Source organism: Nipponia nippon, unplaced genomic scaffold (genome assembly GCF_047370975.1).
Source record: "Nipponia nippon isolate SJK-2023a ecotype South Korea unplaced genomic scaffold, ASM4737097v1 scaffold_4, whole genome shotgun sequence".
Taxonomy (NCBI): Eukaryota; Metazoa; Chordata; class Aves; order Pelecaniformes; family Threskiornithidae; genus Nipponia; species Nipponia nippon.
In genome coordinates, this window is record NW_028262358.1 from 81,450,395 (window position 1) to 81,473,029 (window position 22,635).

General features: G+C 39.6%; 1 protein-coding gene across 18 annotated transcripts in view; it reads left to right on the forward strand.

The window, feature by feature from the left end:
- The window catches only part of FBXL4 (F-box and leucine rich repeat protein 4), a 70,658-nt gene that overhangs the window by 38,197 nt on the left and 9,826 nt on the right, over positions 1 to 22,635 (forward strand). For 14 of the 18 annotated variants that reach the window (XR_015708027.1, XM_087773721.1, XM_087773724.1 and 11 more), the window contains 2 exons: positions 13,084 to 13,155; positions 14,376 to 14,688. Coding sequence is in view for 16 of the 18 variants with exons in the window: in XM_087773721.1 (XP_087629847.1) it covers positions 13,084 to 13,155; positions 14,376 to 14,688 (385 nt within the window). In the remaining 2 variants the exon portion in view is untranslated. Of the gene's footprint in view, positions 1 to 13,083; positions 13,156 to 14,375; positions 14,689 to 15,167; positions 15,194 to 15,220; positions 15,298 to 16,971; positions 17,075 to 19,792; positions 19,838 to 22,635 lie in introns of those variants that run through there. The other 4 variants (XR_015708028.1, XM_087773732.1, XM_087773733.1 and 1 more) reach the window with 4 other exon arrangements.

Below are 22,635 nucleotides of genomic sequence, written 5' to 3' on the forward strand. Positions count from 1 at the left end.
GCTTTTAATATTTAAACTGTTTGTTGTATTTTTCTGTTTATATGATTATTATGACACTAATGGATGAATTCTGAGAAAATGCTCTGCAGAAAATAGACTACTGTTAATGATTTTTACCTGTTAGGTACGGGAAAACAGATTTTGAGGAAAACAGAAACTTAATAAAGTTGACAGCATATTATGTAATCATCTGAGCAATTGTTATGACACTTCCTTGTTATTTTAGCTGTTTTCTTTGTAGACATTTTGTATTTAAAATATTCCCATTGTCTCTGTAATCGAAGCTCCAAAGTCTATGTTTAGTGTAGTGGGCAATTCTGGTCTTCTGCTACTTAATATCTGTGCCACCATAAGCACCACATTGCTCTTTTGGAAGATAGCTGTACCATCTAGAGGAGTTTATGGTCTTTGGTCCTAACCTGCTGATTCTCAAGGCCATATATAATGTTATTTCCTTGACTCATTGAGTGCAAGTTTCTGTGTACAAAATCAGTTTCAAACCTCAGAAGGGAAGCTTCCGACACCCTTGAATTATTCCAACCTCTCTGTTACAAGGAGGAAAGTCCAGTGACTTTAAGTAACTTGTTCCAGGCCAAACAAGGAGAAAAAAAAAAAAAAATTGTCCTGCATCGCTATGTTCCTCCCTACTAAATGCAGCTCATTTTTCCAGTGTTTTAAATTCATTCTTAAAGGCTGTTCAATTCTGTATATGCTTGAAATAATCTGTAACTTGCTTTGAGAAGCTAATCCCAACACTTTATAAATGTGATTTCTGCTAGCTCAAGACCACTATTATACTTGCGGGATTTTTGTGGTCGTTTTGGTATTTGCTGATACATGCTTCCTTAATGTTTATTCATTGAGAGCGTATTCACAGCATAATTTAAGCACTTGTTGGCATTGATACATTTAAAGAATACAATGAACAATGACGGTGTTATTGTATACAGTAATTGGCAAAGCACATCTTTATGGTTTGAGTATGAATATTATCTTGATTTAATGCTTATCATGAAGTATTCCATCCATATAATAAATAACGCAGCCAAAACTGTATTTTAAAGAAATCAAAGCCACAATTACAGTAGGAGGACTTGACAGTCTCCTTATTGCCGGGTGTAAATTTTAATGTGAGATTATATATTTCATATTGCATGCTATTCTGAATTCTTTATAATGTGTGAAGAAAAAGTTTTAAAGTTTGTATTACAATTATAATCGAAATACAAAGTGAACTAAATTTAAATCAAATTACAATGGACAAAGGACTTTGTTTTGCACACTTTTTAAAGCAAATCTTGTATTTATAAATTATATCTCTGATATCTTTGACCAAGAGGAAATTTGGAACTTGGGCAGCTGTAAGAGAGGACACTGGAAATTTTAGATACCAAGAGGAGGCATAAGAATCTTATCAGTAAGTGTAACAGCTCTTATTTTTGTATGCCGTGAGCAATGGAAGAGTTAATGCTGCCATAAAATCATTCTACAGAGTTTTCAGAAATAACCGGTTATGGGTTATGTTATACTTCTGAGAGCTATTGTCTGAGGTTTTTCAGCTTGGATGAAACTTTATTGGCTTGGCTACAAATCTTTAGGATTAAGAGTTGCAAACAAATAGTGGGGGGAAAAAAGTTAAAGCCTTTAGCTAGAAAGTAGATTCTTGGAAGGAGGTTGTGCCAGTGACAAATAATCATGCCATACAGGGCCCTGATGGTGCCTTCTGGTCCCACGTCAGGCTCGTAGGGCTGAATTTGGTCACTTGAGCCTGTAATGTGAAGAGTGAGGGGGAAGAATGAAGGTGTAAAACAGATTTGCAGACATAAGGGAGGGCCTAATTTGACCAAATGAAGCAAAACCAAAATACAGTGATTGAATTAACTACAGAGACTATTACTTTCATTGAATTAATTTAGTAATTGCTGTGTTGCTGTGTCCCAGTCCCTGCTGTGTCCCTGGCACTGCCAAGTAGCTGTAGAGAACAAAAAGGTGCCCCTGTACATCCTGAATCCCAGCTTGCAAATTACACTGCACCCATGTGTGAGGAGGCAAGTGTTTTGACTTTTGACAGGCTACATCTGCACTCAACAATAGGGTTCATTCCACCTTCATTTTCATGTGCTCTTGTTCTTCTCTTACCTGATGCTTGTATTCAGTGTTCATATTGCATCTGTTTTTAAACCTGTGTCATAAAGTTTTGGAGGCAAAAGTTTTATCACTGTCCAATTCTTCATCTCAAAAGCGGTCCAATAATCCAAGGACATTATGGGGGAGGGAGGGAAGGAGGGGGGAGCTGATTTTTAACAAATATATTCCAATTCGCACCCTTTTCATCATGTTTCTTTCCATGTTGTATCTCCCAAGGTGATAGCTGGATGGATGCTCAAGGGAGAACAGACTTCCTGTTCTAATGCCAGCTTATACTGTAGAGGAAAATGTTTTTGCTGCCATATTTATTTTGAATATATAAATTAAAATTGTCTACGTTAATGTCTCTATCCAGAAGGCATCGCTTAAATACACTTGTGATTGTGGTAATAAGGCGGGGTGGAGGGGATATCCCCTTCTGCAAACATCAGTTGAGAAGATGTGAAAGAAACTGCCTCCTACATCTGTTGACAACTTTTTTTCAGTCTGGTTAGAGAGACCAGCTGAGCTGGAGCCAGGTGGGCTGGGCTAAACAGTCTCCAGAAGTCTCTTCCAACACTCAGCTCTTCTGTGACTTGGTGCTGATGACACTAATTGAGGACTTGACACATGAGCTTTGTTCTCCTGATCTGTGACCAGGACAACGGCCAGTTATGAGATGCACTGTTTCTGTATGCCACACTTTTCCCATCAGTAAAATTTGTGTAATGGCAACTTTTCATTTTGTAGCTGTGGTATGAGGACAGATATACAGGAGACTTTGAGATTCTCTGGTATGTATGGTACTACGTAGGGTACTCTACATGGGGGTATGTATGAGGACTTGAAATACTGTACCTTAATAACATGCTTTTCTAAGTTGGAGGAAGTTCAGTTAGTTACAAAGCTCAGCCATTTTCCTCTGGAAAAATTGAGAAAAGGATTACTAAAGAAAGCTTGCTTAAGAGGTATAAGCATTTCTGTGAAGTAAATGATTGGAGACTTTCAGCGGTTATCTCTGTCTGGGACTACATGGGTATCTTGTTCTTCCTAAAGGTCACAAAAACTACCTTGTAAAGGATTAGGTGTCCTCTTCTGTTTGCTTCCTCATGAAATGGCTCAGGGAACTGAAGGACTTAAGCATAAAACAAATTTGGCCACCGTTTAGTTCTAATCTGTCATATGATTCCTGCCATTTTCCGTAACTGACATTTTCTATAACATTTCATTTAACTGAAGACTAACATACAGACAAGTGAAAATAGATGAAACCAAAAGAAGGTGACCAAGTTGAATAGCTTTGTAGACCTCTAGATCCAATTTTAGTTTCCAGAAACTCTGTGTGTGTGTATATATATATATATATTTTGTGTGTTATTGAACGTTCGTGTACTATCCCAAGATGTGTTCTTTCTGTCAAAAATAAGATACTGAGGATAAGTATTTATCCTGAGAACTCAAAATCTTAGAAGTAGTCTGAAAATGAGTGCTTTCTAGGAAGCCAACAGGTATAAAAACTTTTCCTGAAAACTAAAGCTAGCACTGTGTAAGTATCTAAAATTCATTTTGTGTTCTTTTTTAACTGGTTAAACCAATGAGTCTCCTGTGTTTATAAGCACACATATCATCTCATCTCTCTACCCTCTCAAATTCCCTCTTATCTTTAACATAGTTGTTTCAAAGTATCATAGTACCAACAAGTACATAACTGAAGCTTTCTTGATGCCTTAAAATACTGTTTGCCAGAGGGGGAAAAAAAGACCAAAAGCATATTTTACAGTTTCTTCGCTGGAGCAGATTTAGATAAGAATTGTATTTCACCATTACTATACCTTTTGTTTCTACATTATTGATGTATTACATTCTTATTTCTGAGAAAAATTGCTTTTTGTGTTGTAGGTTGATTGTAGGTTGAGTTTTAGATGCCGAGGTACAATACCTTGAAATTCATGAAGTAGATTTTTTTACCTTTTTATAGGCAATATTGATTTGCCCTGTTGTGCCTTTCAAAATGAACGATTTAATAGAACTTTACAGAATTCTGGCTTTGTATCTGATGTGGTTTTTAATTACTGTATTAGAGTAGCAGATGCCAAGTAATTTCTGACATAGTTCTTTCACAGACTGTGCCAAAAAAAGTTGATTTTTGGCTTTCTTCTTGTGCTATGTAATGCTAAAGGGATGGGGGGGGAAAAAGTATTCTGAACTTATACAGATTTTTTAATTACTTCTGACAATCTTAACAAGATTACCTTTTACATTTGCATGAGGTGTTTGTAATTACAAATATTTATGGCAGTAGTGGCACTTAGATTGAAACAAAATTGTCTGCTTTCATCTGAGATTTTTTTTTTGGTCAGTTCGTTGTGGTTTTTTACCACAGGTGGTTCTAGTATGGTAAAATTTTTTTTGGCACGGTACCTATGAAATAGAACTTCACTGGCTTAAGATAAAGACTGTGATAAATTATAATTGTGTATTTTCAAATAGTTGATGGAAAACACCAATAACAATGTTTCTGCAGTATTTTTGCTACTAGAAGCCAAAATTGGAGGGAAGAACTTTGTTGCTGAGCTGTGTTATTGGGGGGGGGGGGAGAGGATTGGTTGTTGGCTTTTTATTTTTCAAGGAGTCTTACTAGAACCTCCCTTTTATTTGGTTCATTTTCTGAAATATTTTGGCAAAAGTTGTGAACGCCAGTTTGTAGTAAAGAGAGGGGAGGCTGCCGTACCAAAGAGGACAGTTCGGGATGTTTCCTTTGTCTGGCCTCCCCGAAGGCTCGGCAGTGGTCCGCAGCAGCCTTTTTCATGTCTGAAGGGTTCACGTTGAGAGATGCGGGGCTCAGCAGGAAAACTCCTCCTGCCAGCCGTTGCGTGAGAGCGCCTTCCCCGAGGGAGGTGAGCGGGCTTCAGCAAAGCTTGCTTTCAGCGTGGTGGGGCCGTGCCCAGCTACAGCAATGCTCTGCTGCGTGTCGCTTCTCTGGCCATCGCTCGAGCTCTGCTGCCAGTCACCTGGCATTTTGCTCTGCTAGACATCGTTATTACCCTGTTTTTCCATCCCTCACCTTTGACTGGTTTGCCCGAGTTTGCGTGATCTGAGGAGGACAGTGATAATGGTGGGGATGTAACTGCCCCGAAAGAGGCAGTGAGGGTGTTCCCCTTAGGAGGTTCCTGTCAGGTGTTCGGTCTTGCAGGTGAAGCGGCTGAATTTGGTTGGTGATAAAGCAATATTTCTTGTAAGAATTCAGAGTGGGCGCATGTACGCAGGGACTTAATGCACACCACTGAAATACCCAGAGACCGCATATTGACATGGATGATGTTTTAAAGCCACTTAAAAGCCATGACGTCTCTCAGGTGATAATCACATCATATGTGTGACCCGTCTGTATTAAACCAGCATGTATTTCTTAGGTCCCTGCACGTGGCCCGTCTGTTACGTTAATTCTTATGGGGGAAAACTGCTTTGCTGCCCATGGAATCACTGACCACTGCACTCTTCAGAAACACATCCTTGGTGATAGGCAGGATATGGCTGTTGTTAAGTTGGACGAGTCTTACCAAAGGAGGTTTGAGCTGTTGGTGTGACATTGGGAAAGGGATAAACTTGTAGTCGCTAGATTGGCCTTCCAAAAAGTTTGGCCTTGATTCTGGTAGTCAGGCTGTTCTGTAAAACTTCCAGGTACCCTTTTGATTCAGGTTACTTGATCCCAATAAATAACCTGTGTGAGATGATTATCTCAATGTCAAGTGGTAAGTACCACACACGTGATTTCTGTTCTTGATTTGCCAAGAGCTTGTTTGTAGTTTTCTTAAAGCAAGTGGTGGTTTCCTTCCTCTCTGCTTTCCCATCAACTTGATAGTCAGCTTTTTGTTCCACCTTGGGGTTCTCCATGCATGTATGTTCAGCATTAAGAGGTTTGGTTTTACTTGTGATAACTTGGCAGATCTTTTTTATTATTATTTCAAGGAAGGAGTTCTTTGCAAGTTAACATGCCAAACAGGTTAGCTTCTGTACCATCTTTACTTTGTAACTACATCCAGAAAGACATGATTCAGACTTGTTATGTCTTTTGTACATGTGATAGGTCTCACTTGGTTCTCCAACAGGAGAATTCTACTCTGTGGCGTGCTGGAGACCTTGCGTTACCTATAAGGAGAATTCCCAAAGTCATTTTGTACACAGTAATGTGTATGCAGTAATACTTGTGTGCAGGACAAGGCAGTTCGCAGGAAGGGGGTTTGTATCTGCAGTGGTAGAAGTAGCACTTAGGATGTGCGTGCTGAAGTTTGAAATGTTTTGGTCTAATCTGATCCCACAGTTGTGCATTAGGCTGGCTGAGTCAGCTGGTCCCAACCTCCCTTGCTGTAAATTTAAACCTTTTGGGTACAAAAGGGAAGCTCCTGCCCAGATCATGAACAGAGGAACCTTTCTGTGCAGTTCTGAGAATGTTTTGATTTCTCTGCTGAAGGATCAGCTTCTAAGAATATGGATGTGATGGATGGGCTGAGAGAGACATGGAAGATTTCATTGGCCTGGCCTTAGTCTGTAGTTCTCCAGTTCTCCTTTCTGTCTGCTTCTCAGATTCCAAGAATTTAAGGAATTAATTCAAAAGTCATTGACTATGACTTTTATTAGGAAGCCAGGATACTTAGAGTACCTTGCAGAGTTACCTCCTCATTACCACATTTAGCCCTCCTCATTCAAACAAGGCTGAATTTTCTGTCTTGGATTTTCACTCAGATTATTAGTTGTTACTAAATGGAATAATATTGTCAGGTGTTCTGTCAGATAACTAGGGTCCCAAAATGTAACTGCATAGTATCAAATGTATCCTGACTGTTTGATGTCCTATAGTAATTCTCTAATTGCTGTATCAACTTTTAGCGAAGTATGATGAGAAATGTAGATTTTATTTGTACACAAACAGCATGTGACAGCTGCTGATTGGGCACTGCATATTTGGGGTTCCACAATCCTTTACTAGCCAGCTGATCAAATCTTTTGATGCTTTCCTATTTGTCTCATGAAAAGGTGATTGTTTGTGGAATAAGCTTGTCTAAATATGTTATCCACTACAGTTGGTTAATATAGTCCTAAAGAGCCTCATTCTAACCTAAAAGCAAATATTTTTTTACAATATTTTAACATAGATCTGTAGAGTAAGATGAAAATGCTACCTAGAAACATGGGTAAATACTATGATAGAACCTGTTATTAAATATAACCACCTCATAAATTTATATGCAAAGGCACTGCAAAGACTCTTCAAGGTGCATTTTTTGATGGAGAGATAAGTAACCAAAACATGAAAAAGAAATAGTGGTCTTTAGGAATGTTGTTATATTAATTCTTTGATATTGTGGAAAAAATGCAATATTCTTGTGGTAAGCTTGCAAATGTAGGCATGTTATATGATATCTGCCTGCAACTAATGTTATATAAGTATTTGAACATAAGTGGAGACAACAGGGTTTGGGGGGGATTGGGCAGGGAGGGCTAGAGATGAGGTCGTCATTTGGAAATGAAAAGAAAAAATAATACAACTTTGCTTGTGCTCTCCTATAATGTAATTGGGGGGGCAGGTATTAAAGGATTTTTTTTTTCTACCCCTGACTTAAATTTTTAACGTTAAAAAAACCCAGAATTTAAGTCCTGCATAATTCAATTTTTTTTGAACAAAGATGTTAACTGGAGAATTAGTAACTCTATGATGAAAAATATAGCAAGCAAGGGAAACCATATTTAAAGAAGGGAGAAAGCAGTCTTTAATGAGACTTGAAAATTACTTTCAGCATTCACTTTATTGAAAAATTTGAAGAAAAAAATGCAGGAGAATAAAAGTCTTATAAAAGATTCAGGCTCTCAAGTTGTTTCACTGCGGGGTTGGAAGAATTCCCAACTTCTGTCAGACACAGTTCTTCTGAGAAGGGGAAAAAACAGCCCGTTGTTTGTTCCCAGCCTAAAAAGTAACAATTTTTAAAGTAGTTTTTAAGATTTCTCTATAAAAAGAAAGTTTATAAAAAGGTGCAGACTGTTTCTTCCCTATCCCAACCCTAAAGTAAAACTTTGTTGGTTTTCTTGAGCTCTTCCTTTAATCTTCCAGAGGCACGCTGTGGTGCATTTATTTTCATGCCTTTTATTATAGTGCAGCCATTATGTGATAATCATATTGCAGTGCATCATTTGTATTTTTTTAAACCTTTTGTATTTTTTTTTAATCTCAAACTACTTGACAATGAAACTGCACTGAGTAAATGGTCAGATAGTCAAAGTGCATCTTTCACAGGTGAGCCACATCTGCCACAGATGGAAGGGTTTTTTGTTTGAACGGATATTGAGCTCAGGCTATCTGTTGGATGCTTTCCTTACCATACTAACATCAGAAATGATTTGCACTTCCTGCTGGATCATGAATGCAAAAAGTCCTGAAAAAAGCCAAGCAAAATTCAGTCTTGCCAAGTGTATTACTCTGGCACCAGTATCTGGTTTCTCCACTGATGGGTTGTGTATTCAAACCAGCAACACTCTTGCAACATCTGAGTCAAAACTTAAGTGTGATGTCTAAAGTCTTTTCAAAGACAGGTAGGATACAAGTTAGTCCGGTATCAGCTATTTAGTTGAAGGATACACAACACATAATGTCTTCCAAGCTGGCCTGTATTACAGAGTGGAGGACATTCATGTTTGGGCAGACCTTTCACCTGTCTCACATGGAGTAAGAGGATTTCAAGCGATAATCTTATCTCTTCTCTTGTCCAAGGCAGGATCTACTCTGTTGATGTCCTTTCTGACAGATGTTTGACCTGTTCATAAAGACTTCAGAGACTCTTCAGGCAGTCTGCTTCCCTTTTCTGAAGTTTAGGACTAGCTGCCATGCCCTAAAATACTTCTGTAATCTGCTCTGTAAGGTTGTGTTTAGCAGCAGTATCATATCCTTCTGATCAGTTTGATGTCAGAGACTTCTCTCTTAAAGCAACTCCTGCACTGTATGTTTTCCTCATCTGAAAACACCTTTCCTGGGAATGAAGGATAGGGTAGACCATTTTATTTGGCCCCTTTGGACTCTTCCTTTTGTCTGTGCCATTTTGTAAAAATTTATTATTTTAGTAGGTTTTGTTTTTGGCTTGGGTGGCAGAAGGAATTTAGACCACCGGAGCCATGCCATACGTTACTCCACAAAGGAAAAATCATTCTTACCTTAAGTTTGTTTCCAGAGTGTTTTTTGTTTGGGTGTTTTGTTTTGTTTGTTTTTTTAAAATCATCCACTCTTTTCTTTTCTCAGTCTCTGTAAAGGGGAGCAGGTACGAAGCCAAACCTTACCTTTGGTTCAGGAAAAACTCAATCTCCAAACTCCTACATGTCTTGGCTACTAGGCTCAAGAATGTTATTACGTGGGTAATCTTTGATCTGACTGTGTCTGCTTGGCTGAGAAAGTGAGATTAGACTCTTTCCACGTTAAAGCTTGCTGATCCAGAATTTAGGTGGCCTCTTAGCTCCTCTTGTAAAGCACTCTAGCATCTGAAGTTTGGCCTGTGTTACAGCTTCAGGGTCGGGTGATTGCCTTGCTCTTCTCCTTTGCTTAAATAGGAGTGTTATCACTCATCTTCCATTGCAAGTCAGAGAGATGAATTGTACAGACAGATGGCTTGAAACAGACAGGTTATTACAATGATAGTCCTACTATATGTAGTGCATATGGATTCTGTGAGCTGCCATTCTCTCCTGCTATTTTCATGTCCTTTGCCACCTGGATTCTCAATTGACTGAGGCACAACTAGGCATGCACAAAGGGTTTTTTTTCTTCTTTTTTGACATATGCAAACCCCACCTCAGTTACAGAAGAACAGACACTGCTTCTGAAAGAAATCTGATTTGTTATGTGTGGGCATGTATGCGCCCCAGAAGAGGAATTAATATAGCCAGTATAATTAATGTTGAGTAAGTAGTTGTTTACTCTTGGGCTTGACTTGGCATGATCTGTGATGGTACGACATGGTGTCCTACCAAGCTCCCTTCTATTACCCACGTTCCTAGTTCTTTTTTAAAATTGTTTGTTTTTTTTTTTTAAATAATAGTTTAAAATAATACTTTAGGTTTTATAGGTTGTGAAAAGACCTTTGAAAATCTAGACTCAGTGCACATCAGTATAGGAAGGACTGTCAAAAATTAGAGAGGGACTAAAAAAGGTATTCTGAGAGATGCATCAAATTCCTGTTCAAGTTAACAAAAGTAGCTCAATTACCTAATCAAGATAACTACGAGTATTAGTCTTTCTACCTATTTCACCCTTCTCTGAAGAAGAGGAAGTCTAGAATTGATCTCACATCCTACAAACTGTTCAGAGTGACTGTTCACTTTTGCACTGTTTGTGTCACTTAAGGAAAGATATTGCTGCTTCCCATCCTTCCAGGCCAGTGTTTAAATTCCAGTCCGGAAACCATTGCTAAAAAACATGGTGGAATGCAGCAAGGCATTCAGCTTTCCTGTGGAGTCACCTAAATACCTGCAGAAACCCTATTTAGAACTGTGTGTGCAGTCAGAGACTGATTTGTTTAGCTCTGATACTTAAGGTTTGTAAAGAGGGGTTTGGGGATTTTGCTTTTAATTTGTGCACCTGAGTAGGTTCTAAAGCTCATAGCTTTCATGGAGTTAAATAGTAAAGACTGTCGCATTCTCTTGGAGTTACTCGTTTATTCAGGTTTAATGATCCGAATGAAGTATTTGCTTAATAAGTACGTTATTTAAAATGTATTGGATATTTACACATGTACTAGCTTGTTGTGGTTTAGCCCCAGTGGGCAACTAAGCACCCCACAGCCACTTGCTCGCTCCCCCACAGTGGGATGGGGGAGAGAATTGGAAGGGTAAAAGTGAGAAAAACTCGTGGGTTGAGATAAAGACAGTTTAATAGGGAAAGCAAAAGCTGAGCATGCAAGCAAAGCAAGGAATTCATTCACTACTTCCCATCGGCAGGCAGGTGTTCAGCCGTGTCCAGGAAAGCAGGGCTCCATCACGCGTCGTGGTTACTTGGGAAGACAAACGCCATCACGCTGAATGTCCCCCCCCTTCCTTCTTCTTCCCCCAGCTTATATACTGAGCATGACGTTATGTGGTGTGCAATCTCCCTTTGGGCAGCTGGGGTCAGCTGTCCCAGCTGTGCCCCCTCCCAGCTACTTGTGCACCCCCAGCCCACTCGCTGGCAGGGTGGGGTAAGAAACAGAAACGGCCTTGACTCTGTGTAAGCACTGCTCAGCAATAACGAAAACATCCCTGTATTATTCACACTGTTCTCAGCACAAATCCAAAACATAGCCCCATACTAGCTACTATGAAGAAAATTAACTCTATCCCAGCCAAAACCAGCACATAGCATTAAAGTGTTCTTAAGTGACTTTTTAATGCTCTTAACGTTTAATTTCCGAGCTACCTTTTTCTTTAAAAACATGAAAGAAAGTAAAGCAAGCAAGCGGATGATGGCTTGGTAAGACCTCTGCAAAGATAAATGTGAGGAAGGCTTACTCATAGCATCTACTTTTAGGCTGCCTTTGGGAATCAAATCTTAGAAGGCCAAGTTGGAAGCTGAGGTTCCATACATGTCAAGCGTTGGGTGTTTCTAATTGCTCCCTGGAGATACCTAAATGAGCTGTCTGAAATGGTCTCCATGAATACCCGGTGCTATGTCCCTGTTCTGTGTCTGCCAGCCTTTCGGTGCAAGGGATCAGAGATTTCTGCACGGTGGTATGACAAAGGATCGTGCTCCTGCCAAGTTTCGTTAGAATATAATAAACTGAGGAAACTAAGTAAAGCATTTAACTGTAAACTTTCTGAAAACAAGTACATTTATATTTTTTAAAAACTGTATAAATTATACTACCCATGTGTACTAATGTCGTTGACTAGTGTTCTTGCAGGAATTCCACTTATTAGCAGTAGATTATTTTGTCCCTTATATATTGCTTGGGTTTTTTTCTGCTAGAAACTGTTGTATATCCTCTAGAAATCCACAGGCTTTTATTATTAATAAATAATCATATGTTAATATGTTGTGAAACTTACTCCCGTTTTCAAGCTCATACAGATGACAAAGTCCTAACAAAGTGATGAATGTTTTAAGTATGATGCGCAGCTATTTGTGATGTGAATCCCAGACTGTGTGCTTTTTTGCACTGTGTGTATTTCCAACTACAAAACAAAAATATGGCTACAGACAATGCAGAAGTGTCTTTTCTGTATCTTAGAAACACAAATAAAACCCTGTGAAGTTTCCCTTGTTGTGGGACAGAACAGCTGCGCACTTTACGTTTTGTAAGATGCATCTGATGTTGCAGTCCAATGTCAGGCTGGGCCATGTGCAGTACTTTCTGAAGAGAACGGCCGTATTAAATGGCAGGAACATGACTGTAAAATACACACTATCTCTGTTTCAGTCTGCGTGCAAGTAGTGACAGGTGTTCGATGGTTGTCAGCATCCCTGTCAGCGCGGAGGCTCCTTTGACATTAAAGTCACCAGCTCGGTCCTGATGCTGGGCGGCTCTATTGGCAGTTCCATCAGGCCGCAGCCTGTCAGCGAATGTCAGGGCCTCCGCTGTTCGTCTGGTACGCCGCCAGCCCTCTGTGTTTTCGGGCTGGCCTGGCCTGTTGTTTGAACTTGCCACGCTCCTTCGGCAGCTTCCCTGTGGGAAATGAGCGGATAGGTCGTGGGTGTGGAGGTATCTTCAGGGCAATGCAAAACCACATCCAAAGTGACTTGCATAAAGGTTTGTAACGATTACCGTTGCTTTAAGCCAATCAATGGGTAGGGTACCCAGGGACTCATTAAGTGGCATTTGTGGTGTCTGTAACAGAGTTTTGAGCTGTATTTCAGGAAATGTGGTGACAGCCTTTAATGTCTAATTGACCTCTTCTCTTTGTTTCACTTTCCATATTTCCTTCTGATGTGTTCCCCCGTGGCAGCAAACAGCCCTGCTCAGCATTCTGAACTTCTGCTCGGAGCTGCAGCACCTCAGCCTGGGCAGCTGCGTCATGGTGAGTACTTACACCATGCCAGGGGGTCTGGGTGCGGGGGTGTGCACGCTTGTTTTGGAACTAGACTTAGGTTTATGCTTCACAAAGACATGTTAAATACTAAGTTGACGTTATACTACATCTTGAAAGGTCCAAGATGAATGCAGCTTAGTCATATACTTAAGGGTTACGTACTAGTTTAGTAGGCCTAAAACATAGCTTGTAGGCTCTCTCATAGTTCTTCAGCCTCTTCCTAAATTTGGGGACATTCTTTATATGCATAATCACCTTTTCTTTCCAAAACTAATAAAGACTTACTTATTTTTATTCAGACTAAATCATCATTCCTAGCAGATAACGCTGGTGTCTGACCCTACAGTAATAACCATGAGAGAAATATTTTCAGCTAAAGCTGTTTGAGTCATAAACTTGCTGGGCACACTCATGGATTTAAGAAAGAGAATACAGGGACAGCAGCAATTCCTGCAGGGCACTCATCTGAGCTGTGTTGCATGTGCGTGCCAGAGCTGTATGTGGTGGGATTCTGGCTTGCTGCTGTCCCTGGTGGTAGACACACCAGCTCGCTCCTCAGGGAGACTTAGCTGACCTTCCTCTTTGGTCAAGAAGCAAGTGACAAAGCAGAGTTGGCTCAGCCTTCCCTGCTTGGACTCATGGACAGAAGAGGAAGGCGGCGTGACAACAGTTTTCCAACATTCCTTGTCTTCCTATCGTTTTTGATAGTGGATTTCATTCCTTCTGCCTGTATAGTGGGACCCTGTTTCAGTCCCGTTGGCTTGCCCAAGGTAACTAATAAGACTTCCATAAGGAGATGCAGCAAGTGATCAACCTAGAATGGAAATAAGCACATTTGTCAGTCTGCATGTGCTTATGGTGGCAGTGCCTATGGTCATAAAAACAGTTTTAATCATCTTTTGAACGAAAAACAACAGTGCAATAAAAAGAAGGGGTTTTCAAGGAAAATGAACTTTTCACTGCATTTTCACTGATTTTTAGAATTAAGTGAATTTAAAAACACCTATGTGGGGGTTGATAGGAAGTTTATTTTTTTGTCTTTTGTAAAAGTAGACCTCAGCGTACTCTATAATGAGTAATTTTCAGAGCTCTTTAGCAATGACAAATGCTCAAGACAGATCTGTAGGTGTGTTAGCAAGCAAATCTTGAAACACCTATGTATGCCTGGAAAGATGGTATACATGACAAGGCGTTTGCTTTCCTTGCAGATTGAAGACTATGATCTTATAGCAAGCATGATGGGAGCAAAATGTAAAAAGCTTCGCAGTCTGGATTTGTGGAGATGTAAAAACATAACTGAAAGTGGAATAGCAGAATTGGCTTCAGGCTGCCAGCTTTTGGAAGAACTTGATCTTGGCTGGTGCCCTACGTTACAGAGCAGTACAGGCTGTTTCACAAACCTTGCACGTAAACTCCCGAACTTGCAAAAGCTCTTTCTTACGGCCAACAGGTCGGTGTGTGACACAGACATTGAGGAGCTTGCTGCTAACTGTACGCGTTTACGGCAGCTGGATATATTGGGTAAGAAAATGTAGAACTATTGGTATATTTCTTACTGGGTCTCAAAAGCCTCGCAGTTAAAAAGGAGTCCTTAAGACAAAACTGTCTTGTAGACATATTTTTAAATAAGTATTTCTTAAAATTATGGTTTAGCATATGAAAAAAAAAGCGGAGGGAAGTTTTACTCACTTCAGTGACTTTCTGACTTAGAATCTAGTGGATTTATACCAACTGTGTAATTTGCCTGCTTAGTTAAAAAAAAAAAAAGTAAAAAGAAATAAAAATCTACAAAAAAGATAGAAAAAGCTGCAAAACCAGAAGAAATGTGAAAAAAGAATTGCTTAAACTGAGATTTAAGTGTGAGATTTTTCCAATAACTTTTAGTTTCATGACCATTAGGTTTTTTTAACTGAAGTCTTTATCTTTTGACTGTCAGAAGACCCGATTTCTTCTCCTTCTTTCTGCTTTTGTTTGTTGTTTTATTTCTTTTACATACAAAGTATATTTATAGTGTGAGTCTGTGATCAATAAACAGATTTCTGCTTTTGCACAGTACAGAGACACCAAGCAATATTGAATTTCTTTGTCACTTTTACCAGGAAGTGAATTTGACTCGTTAAAGAGCCAAAGGTAATGAACAGCAAATCTTAAAATGGACTTTCTGCTAAGGTGGGAAAGAAGTGATGAGGGGCAAAAAGCATAGCAAATCTTAGATTTCTAATCCTCTGCAGCTTCTATAGTTAAAAATATTTTTAGAAATCTAAAGTAAATATACTTTGGACTCTTGAGTAAGGACCTTGAGAAATGTAGTTTTGCATGATACTGGATTTATTCTTTTTATGGTGGAATATGAGGTTTTATTTTTAAAATAATGTACAACAGCAGGGATATTTGTGACATCAAGGTGAGAGAAATTTCTTCATGCTTTTACTGACTTATTTTCACAGGGTTAGTTGAAAAAGGAAGATTTGAATTAAAGGAAAGAAAGTAGCTGCGCTGTGTATTTTTAATATTTAATAATTTAAATGAAAATATCACATTTAGGTTGAAAGAGATGCTGGAGAGAGCTGAGAGCTCTCAGCTTGGATAATGTTCCAAGCAAGTTTAAGGCTATCAGCATTTCTCATTGCAAAAAATTTACCATATGGCATCAAATTGTCACTCCAGTATAGCTAGTACACTCTTCTGCCATGAAATATGGTTTTACTCATCTCTGACTGAGAAAGTTGCCTTCTGACCAATATGGGAAAGAAGGATGAACAGATAAAAACTGATCTCCACCTACTACAAATTGTAGAGACTTGATGTATATGTCCACAGGAGGTGATGTGTTTTGCGTATCCTTAAGGACATCTGTTTTGTCGCTAGACTATCAAGGGCACATTTCTCTATTCGGACATGAAAAATTTCCAAATGGCATAGTGAATGAAGTCTTTCATAAACACGTATGTTCTCCTGACCACCCACTTCCATGCGTTTCTGTTACAATGGCATTGTGTCTGCCCACAAAGCGGTCTGACCTTTTCACTCTACCAGAGGCTGCCCAATGAATAGTTCGTCTGTGTTAAGCCTACAGATAGTCTGCTACTTCTGTTGCCTCTGCCGGCAGTGAAGGTTTGTTACCACACTTCTCCTTTTAGCCTTTGAATTCACATGTGAATTCAGTTTAACATCTTATTGATATTTTTGTGGAAAAAGAACATGTGAACATGGAAAAGGAATTTGTTCTGTTCCCTGGGTGCTTACCAGTATTCCCAAGTCCAAGTGGATTTGTAGTCAACCTTTCCCAGTGAGACTGCATGTTTGGTTCAGATGGGTGCTCTCCAGAGTTTATCCAGTTGAATTATCTGCAAGATGTAACCAAAAAGCTTAATATCCACCTTCCAGACCTCACTTTCTTCCTTCAGAGGAATGCTTGGGCTGGGGAGAAGGTTGTCTTCTGCTGTAAAGGAGTCAGTACGAGGTGATATGAAATACGTGAAGGAGTTTGCTCAGCTTTTTTGGCAACAGCAAGGAAACTGTGTTCATTTCTTTGTCTGAATATGGGAACCATTACAGTTTGTGGTTAAAAGAAAGAGTTGTCAAGTAGAACCACATCAGGTTATCTGGAGGTAGAGCTGCCAGGTGTTCCCGTGTAAGTGCAGAAATCGCTCTTGTCTGAACTAAAGAGCTAGTCTCTCACAGTGCAGGAGTACCAAGAAAGGCATAAATCTCTGTATGTGCTCTAACTTTTGGAGGCTGATGTAGGGCCATCCTGTTACTATAAGCTATATAAATGCTTGATATGTTTTTGTCCTTTTGAAGTGCGACAACAGGTCTGAAGCTATTAAAGGCCTGGGGTCAGTGCTCAGCTTTGCAAGAGTAACCTTGAACAGTGGGTCTTCTCGATGATGTGAATGAATGAGAGGTACTCTCATTATATCTTTTGTCATCTCCCAAGTACAGAAATGTCTGGCTGGTACATGCATTGTGAAGGGTGTAGAAGTATTGCTGCTAGGTTAGCAGTGCGTGCTGTAAGGGAACTTCTTTTACTTCAACAAAGCTGTGTAAAAAGCTTGAGGGTTTTTTGCTATACACAGGCACTTACCTAAGTAGAGATCAGAATGTCTTGCCTTACACTGCAGTCACCAGCGTTAACAATACAACACTGGTTTCTCTCTGCAGTTGTTAGAACTTATGAACGTGTCAGGGAAAACTTCATGTTTCGGTTATAGATTATTTATCACCACAATAGCTTCAGGACTGGAGGAGTCTTAAGTCTCTGAAAGAAATCTTGTTGAACTGCCTGTCATTCATTTAAGCGTTACAAAATGGATGTTATATATACCCTGGATGCTGTTTTCAGGTGGTAGGTCCTGTGGCTTGCTACCCATCTGTCCTTAGTCTCTCCATTATTGTTTGGCAATTCCCTTGTTACAGAATCAGAGGACTCCGCAGAAGATGACAATTGCCAGTTTTCAAGGGCTCCATAAAATTATCGGCCCATGTAAAGCACTGTTTGATGGGTGGCTGTGTTTGTGGCATGTAAAACATACTTCAGAAAGTAAATTTCTGTTTAAAAAAAATAAATCATGAGTTGGATCCATATCTGCTGTATTATAATACAATTTGGAAGAGGAAGCATGATATAAGTGTGTCACTGAAAACATGAGGGTGTGCTTCTTGAAGTTTCAGTTCTGAGCTTTTTTACCCGTTACATACTGAGCTGCCTGCTTACAAGTATCGTTTCCTTCTCTGCCCACATCCTTTCCACTGACTGACATGCTGGGTTTCTACCTTGCAGTAGAATGATCTGGCTGTGATCATCTGACAGGTTTGTAGTGATGGAGTACATCATCCAGTGCTATCAAAAGTTAAGTGGACACCTAGGCCTGTAGTTAAAAACTAGTCTTCAGAACTGTGATCAGCGTTGCGCAATGTGACGAGTCAGATGACAACCTGAATTGGCAGTGCCAAAAGCTTTTCTTGTACGTCGTATCAGCTGCTTAGTTATGTGTCTGTGGGGCTACTAGCTGCTGTCAAGGATGAAGAATAAGTCATCTTAACCTCGCTCCCCAAAAGTCCTGACTGTCTCTGTCCGGCACAAAAAGAGTAATGAAAAGTAGACACCCTTGTTACTGCAAAATTCATGTATTCCTGTCTACATACCAACACTTCCCACACCTTCCTGAGCAACAGAAAACCCAACTGCCCCCTTGCCAGCTGTCAAAATTTTCAGCTTTGTCTTGAGAGCATCAACATGTAGTTAGTCAATTCAAACATGAAAATGTGTAGCATGTTAAAATTTAGAATTTGAGTTGCGTGCAATAGGCTGAATAAAATATAAAGAATAAAAGGCTAGTCTGGCTGGTCTAGGGGAGGAAAGGAAAAGTAAGAACGCTTGAGGGAATAGTGCTAGTTATTTTCAGGGTCTGTACCCTGAAATATTATTTGGTGCGTAGTAGTATCCCTTGCCCTAGAAACTGGGCCTCTGGCAATTTTTATAGCCATCGTACACAGGTCTCCTGAACAGCTCTAGAATTTGAAGACTTTGATATAAGATAGATATAAATGAAATAATTTACAGCTAATAAAAATAATTGTACTAGCAAAGAAATCATTACTCAGAAGTGCCTTTTACAAAGGCAATACCATAGAATTTTTCCAGGGAATAAACTGAACAACAAAATTAAATAGCAGGTTTTAATATACCGGCTATGTATTTATTCTGAGAAATGGCTAATTAGTCCATGTAGGAAAAGTTGTAGTCAGTAACAAAGCCTCCAAACTCTAGAAAAATGCACTATATAGGTAACTAGCAGAATACATCGTCAGTCTTTCAAAGGCAAAGGAAAATGAGCAGTATTACACTTCTGAAATGCTTTTGAATGTGCTTTTAAGAAATATATGTCACTAATTGTACATTGTATAAATAAAAGTAAGGCTGCGGATGATGTTTGCTTATCCCCTGGTGTGAATAACCAAACCCCAACTAGATTACTGGCTTTTTTAGGTTTTAGAAAAAGATATTTCCTAACATAAAATTTTAAGTCTGAGGAGGAAAAAAGAAACAGGTGCAGTAAAGCTTGTAATTTAGGATGGCCTATTTAGTTACAAATTCATTAAAAATCTTAGTCGTAGATGAAACGGTAGGGGAACTGTCGAAGGTTCAGGTAGGAAGGAATGAAGAACATCCTACACAAAAAAATCTGTGGCTGGGCATCGAGATCTAGCATTTTTGTAGAAACGCACATTTGGATCTTGAAGCTTAAAAGCTGTGATGTGTAAACGAGACTGGTTTTAAATGAAGGTGCTGATGCAGTAGCAATTTTAAGGCTTGGTGGAAAAAAGATGAGTAGCATAATGCGGTGTTCCTGGAGTTTCGGTTGGAATGGTAGAGCAGATCTTGCTGGTAGGACAGTGGTACTATGGTAAAATTATGGTCAAGTGAAGTAAATAACTAAAGCGTATTACAGAATTTCTGTGTACGAGTATAGGGACTGTTACATCAACCACCGGACGGTTGTGGTGACAGTGATGATATAATGATAAGGGAGTTAAAAATCACAATAATAATGACAAGCTTTGATTACTTTCATGTAGATGAGGTAAAATTTGGGGGCATGATAGCAAAGACTGTTTTCAGGTGATGTTAAATGATGTCTCAAAGCAACTAATCCGAGAGCCTGCTATAGAAGAAGTGAAGACCACACTTAGGTACCCCCTTGCTTGTGAAGAAGAGTACAGGAGACTACTAAAAACAGAGGCATCTTTCTGGAAACGAATCCTGTTCAGAGAAGAAAAATGGGAATTTGAACTCTAGAAAGTGAAACAAAATCACAGTAAGGCAGACTGAGGTATCCAGGAACCATTGGCTAAAGGTAAATGCTAAAATTGTATTTCAGATATGTTAGAAGTTTACAGGAGAGTTACTGAGGTTGGTAGATACCCCAGATGTAAAGGATCGCTCAGATACGAGAAGGCCATTGCAGGAGACCTGTTGTCTGTCCATTAGTGTTCCTGGCAAGGGGGATCAAGTAGGCTGCTACATCAGAGCCATTCTTTCCAGGAGATTAGCCCAGAAAGCTGCCTTAAATTGGAATGCCAATACAGAAAGCTTTTGAACAAATCAATACATTGAACAATAATAAATTGTTAGGACTAAATGGTATTTATGCAGCAGTTCTAAATGAGCTCAAATACAGGGCTGTGGAAATCTCATTTCTGGTGTGTAATCTGTCACTTAAATCAGCCTCAGCACTAGAGGAATGAAGGGTTACAAACATGGCAAAATCTTCTGTAAAGGGTGAAGGTTAGAAGCTACAAAACATTAAGATTGTCTTTTTCTCTGTGTGAACCAGTTGCAACCATAAGAAAGGTAGTCAGTCAGTGGACATGAAGACCATTACGATATTTTGAAGGAGAGCTGTGTCCCCATGAGGATAGTTATGCCTCTCCAATCTTTTAGAATTCCTTGGAGTTCTTGGTGGAGTCCATAGAGGATTGGATTTTCAAAAGCTTTAGCCAAAGTTGTTCTGCTTTTGTAACTTAGCTGTCTTCTGGATTGTAATGAGTGTTTCAATGATAGACAACAGCAGATAAGAACATATCGTCTCTTTTCATGGTGAAGTTACATCACTACTGTGGTCACCAAGGGTCTCTTTATAAGTAATCTAGGCAAAGGGGTGAATAATGCTGTACAAGAGGTTAATGCACAGATATTCAGGGTAGAAAAACCTTAAGATGAAGAACTTAATGCTGAAAAATTGCAGAATGATCTTATGATACTTAGTAAACAGATAATAAAGCAGGAGGAAAACTATTCTATCAAGTGCAAAGTTATCACATGAGGCGAAATAACATTAACTAAGCATATGGGGGGTGGCTTTGTATTAGTTACTGTTTCGTAGGAAAGTGATCCTGTGGACAATTTTTGGAAAACATCAGCTCGTTGCTCAGCATCATTCTAACAGACAAACAGAAGGTTAGGATTTCTCAGGAAAGAAATGGAGAAAATACCATAAGACCTCATTATACAGTTACTGACTTTGTGCCCAGTGCACTGTATAGTTCTGGTCATCCAATTTCAAAAGTACTAAATTAGCACAGAAACAAGACAATAGGGATCATCTGAGATACAAGAGTCTGGAAAACAGACAGCCTTGAGGGAACAGAAGAGATGTCCATAGGATTATGAATGATGTGGAAATAGTGAACTGGGAACAATCTCCCACTGCTTCTTAATGATTTATTGCCCTTTGATTATTGCAATTAATAGGCAGTGGGTTTAAGACTGATTTTTTTTCTCTCTTTTTTTTTTTTAACATTATATAGTTAAAATGTAGAACTCATGTGAAGAGGCCATAAGTATGAAGAAGTTCAGAAAAGTAGTAGCATTCATGAAAGGTATCTTCAGAAATCTCTAAACTGATAACTTTTGGCAGTTGAGAAGATCCACCAGTGAAAAGCTGCTTTAAAAATCTGCTCTTGCGCTTTTTTTTTTTTAATTTTGGTAAGCATTATTGGCCCTGGCCATAGACAAGATCCTGGACTTAGATGGCTTTCTGGGGCCCAGTTCAGCCCAAGATGGAGCTGTGTAAGTTGAAGTGCCTACCAGCAGGTGTCTGCAGTCATGTTGGATGTATATACTCTTCTTAGAGCCAGGAGAGCTTGATGAGCAATTTAGCCCACTCTAGACATCCAGGCTTGGTTCACTTGCCCAGAGTAACCTGCCCGGCTTCCAGCCGTTCCGGTAAGGCGTGGATCTCCTCCTGGGGGTCAGTGTGCTGTCTAGCAGCTCTGCGTGGACATCCTACACGGTGTGAGGAAGCCCAAGGGGCACCAGGCGCTTCAGCCAGTTGAATCATACCTCAGTGCTCAGTCAGCTGAATCACGTGCTGAGCACCGTTGACTGTACTGACTAGGTTTCCATCAGCTATAATGGGTGTGTGGATGCATGCTTATAAACACCTATTTATTTGATTTCTGACTCAATCCCATGCTTTATCTGAGCCTGTGTGACACTTAGGAGTTCAGTCACTGTGGTCGCATTTTTAGCAGGGGTAAATAGTGTGTTTTCTGTTACGGTTAGTGTATATATAGATATGATTGGTAGTTTCTGGAACAACTGCCCCTGTATGTGCGTAATGCCCATACTCATTCTAGACTCCTGGAAGCCTTGCTGATTTATTTGGAATTGGAGTAGCCCATAATAGCTCGTGTGTTGTGGTGGTCTTGCAGTCAGCAGGAGAGTCATGAGAGCATGAGTGTAGCGTATTGTGTTGCTTGTTGCCAGAGCCCATCATCTGGTCACTGGGAGGTCTTGTAGCTGTGGGTACTTGGAGTCAGCTTCTGTAGTTAGAAATTCCCCTTGAAGTTGTAAAGCTGCCCCCCAATAGAAAATGATGGAGTTACTTAAGTAGTTTGGTTAGGAAAGTACAACAGGCTTCTTAAACGCAAAAATTCTGCGCTGTCTCTGAGAAGCTTTTA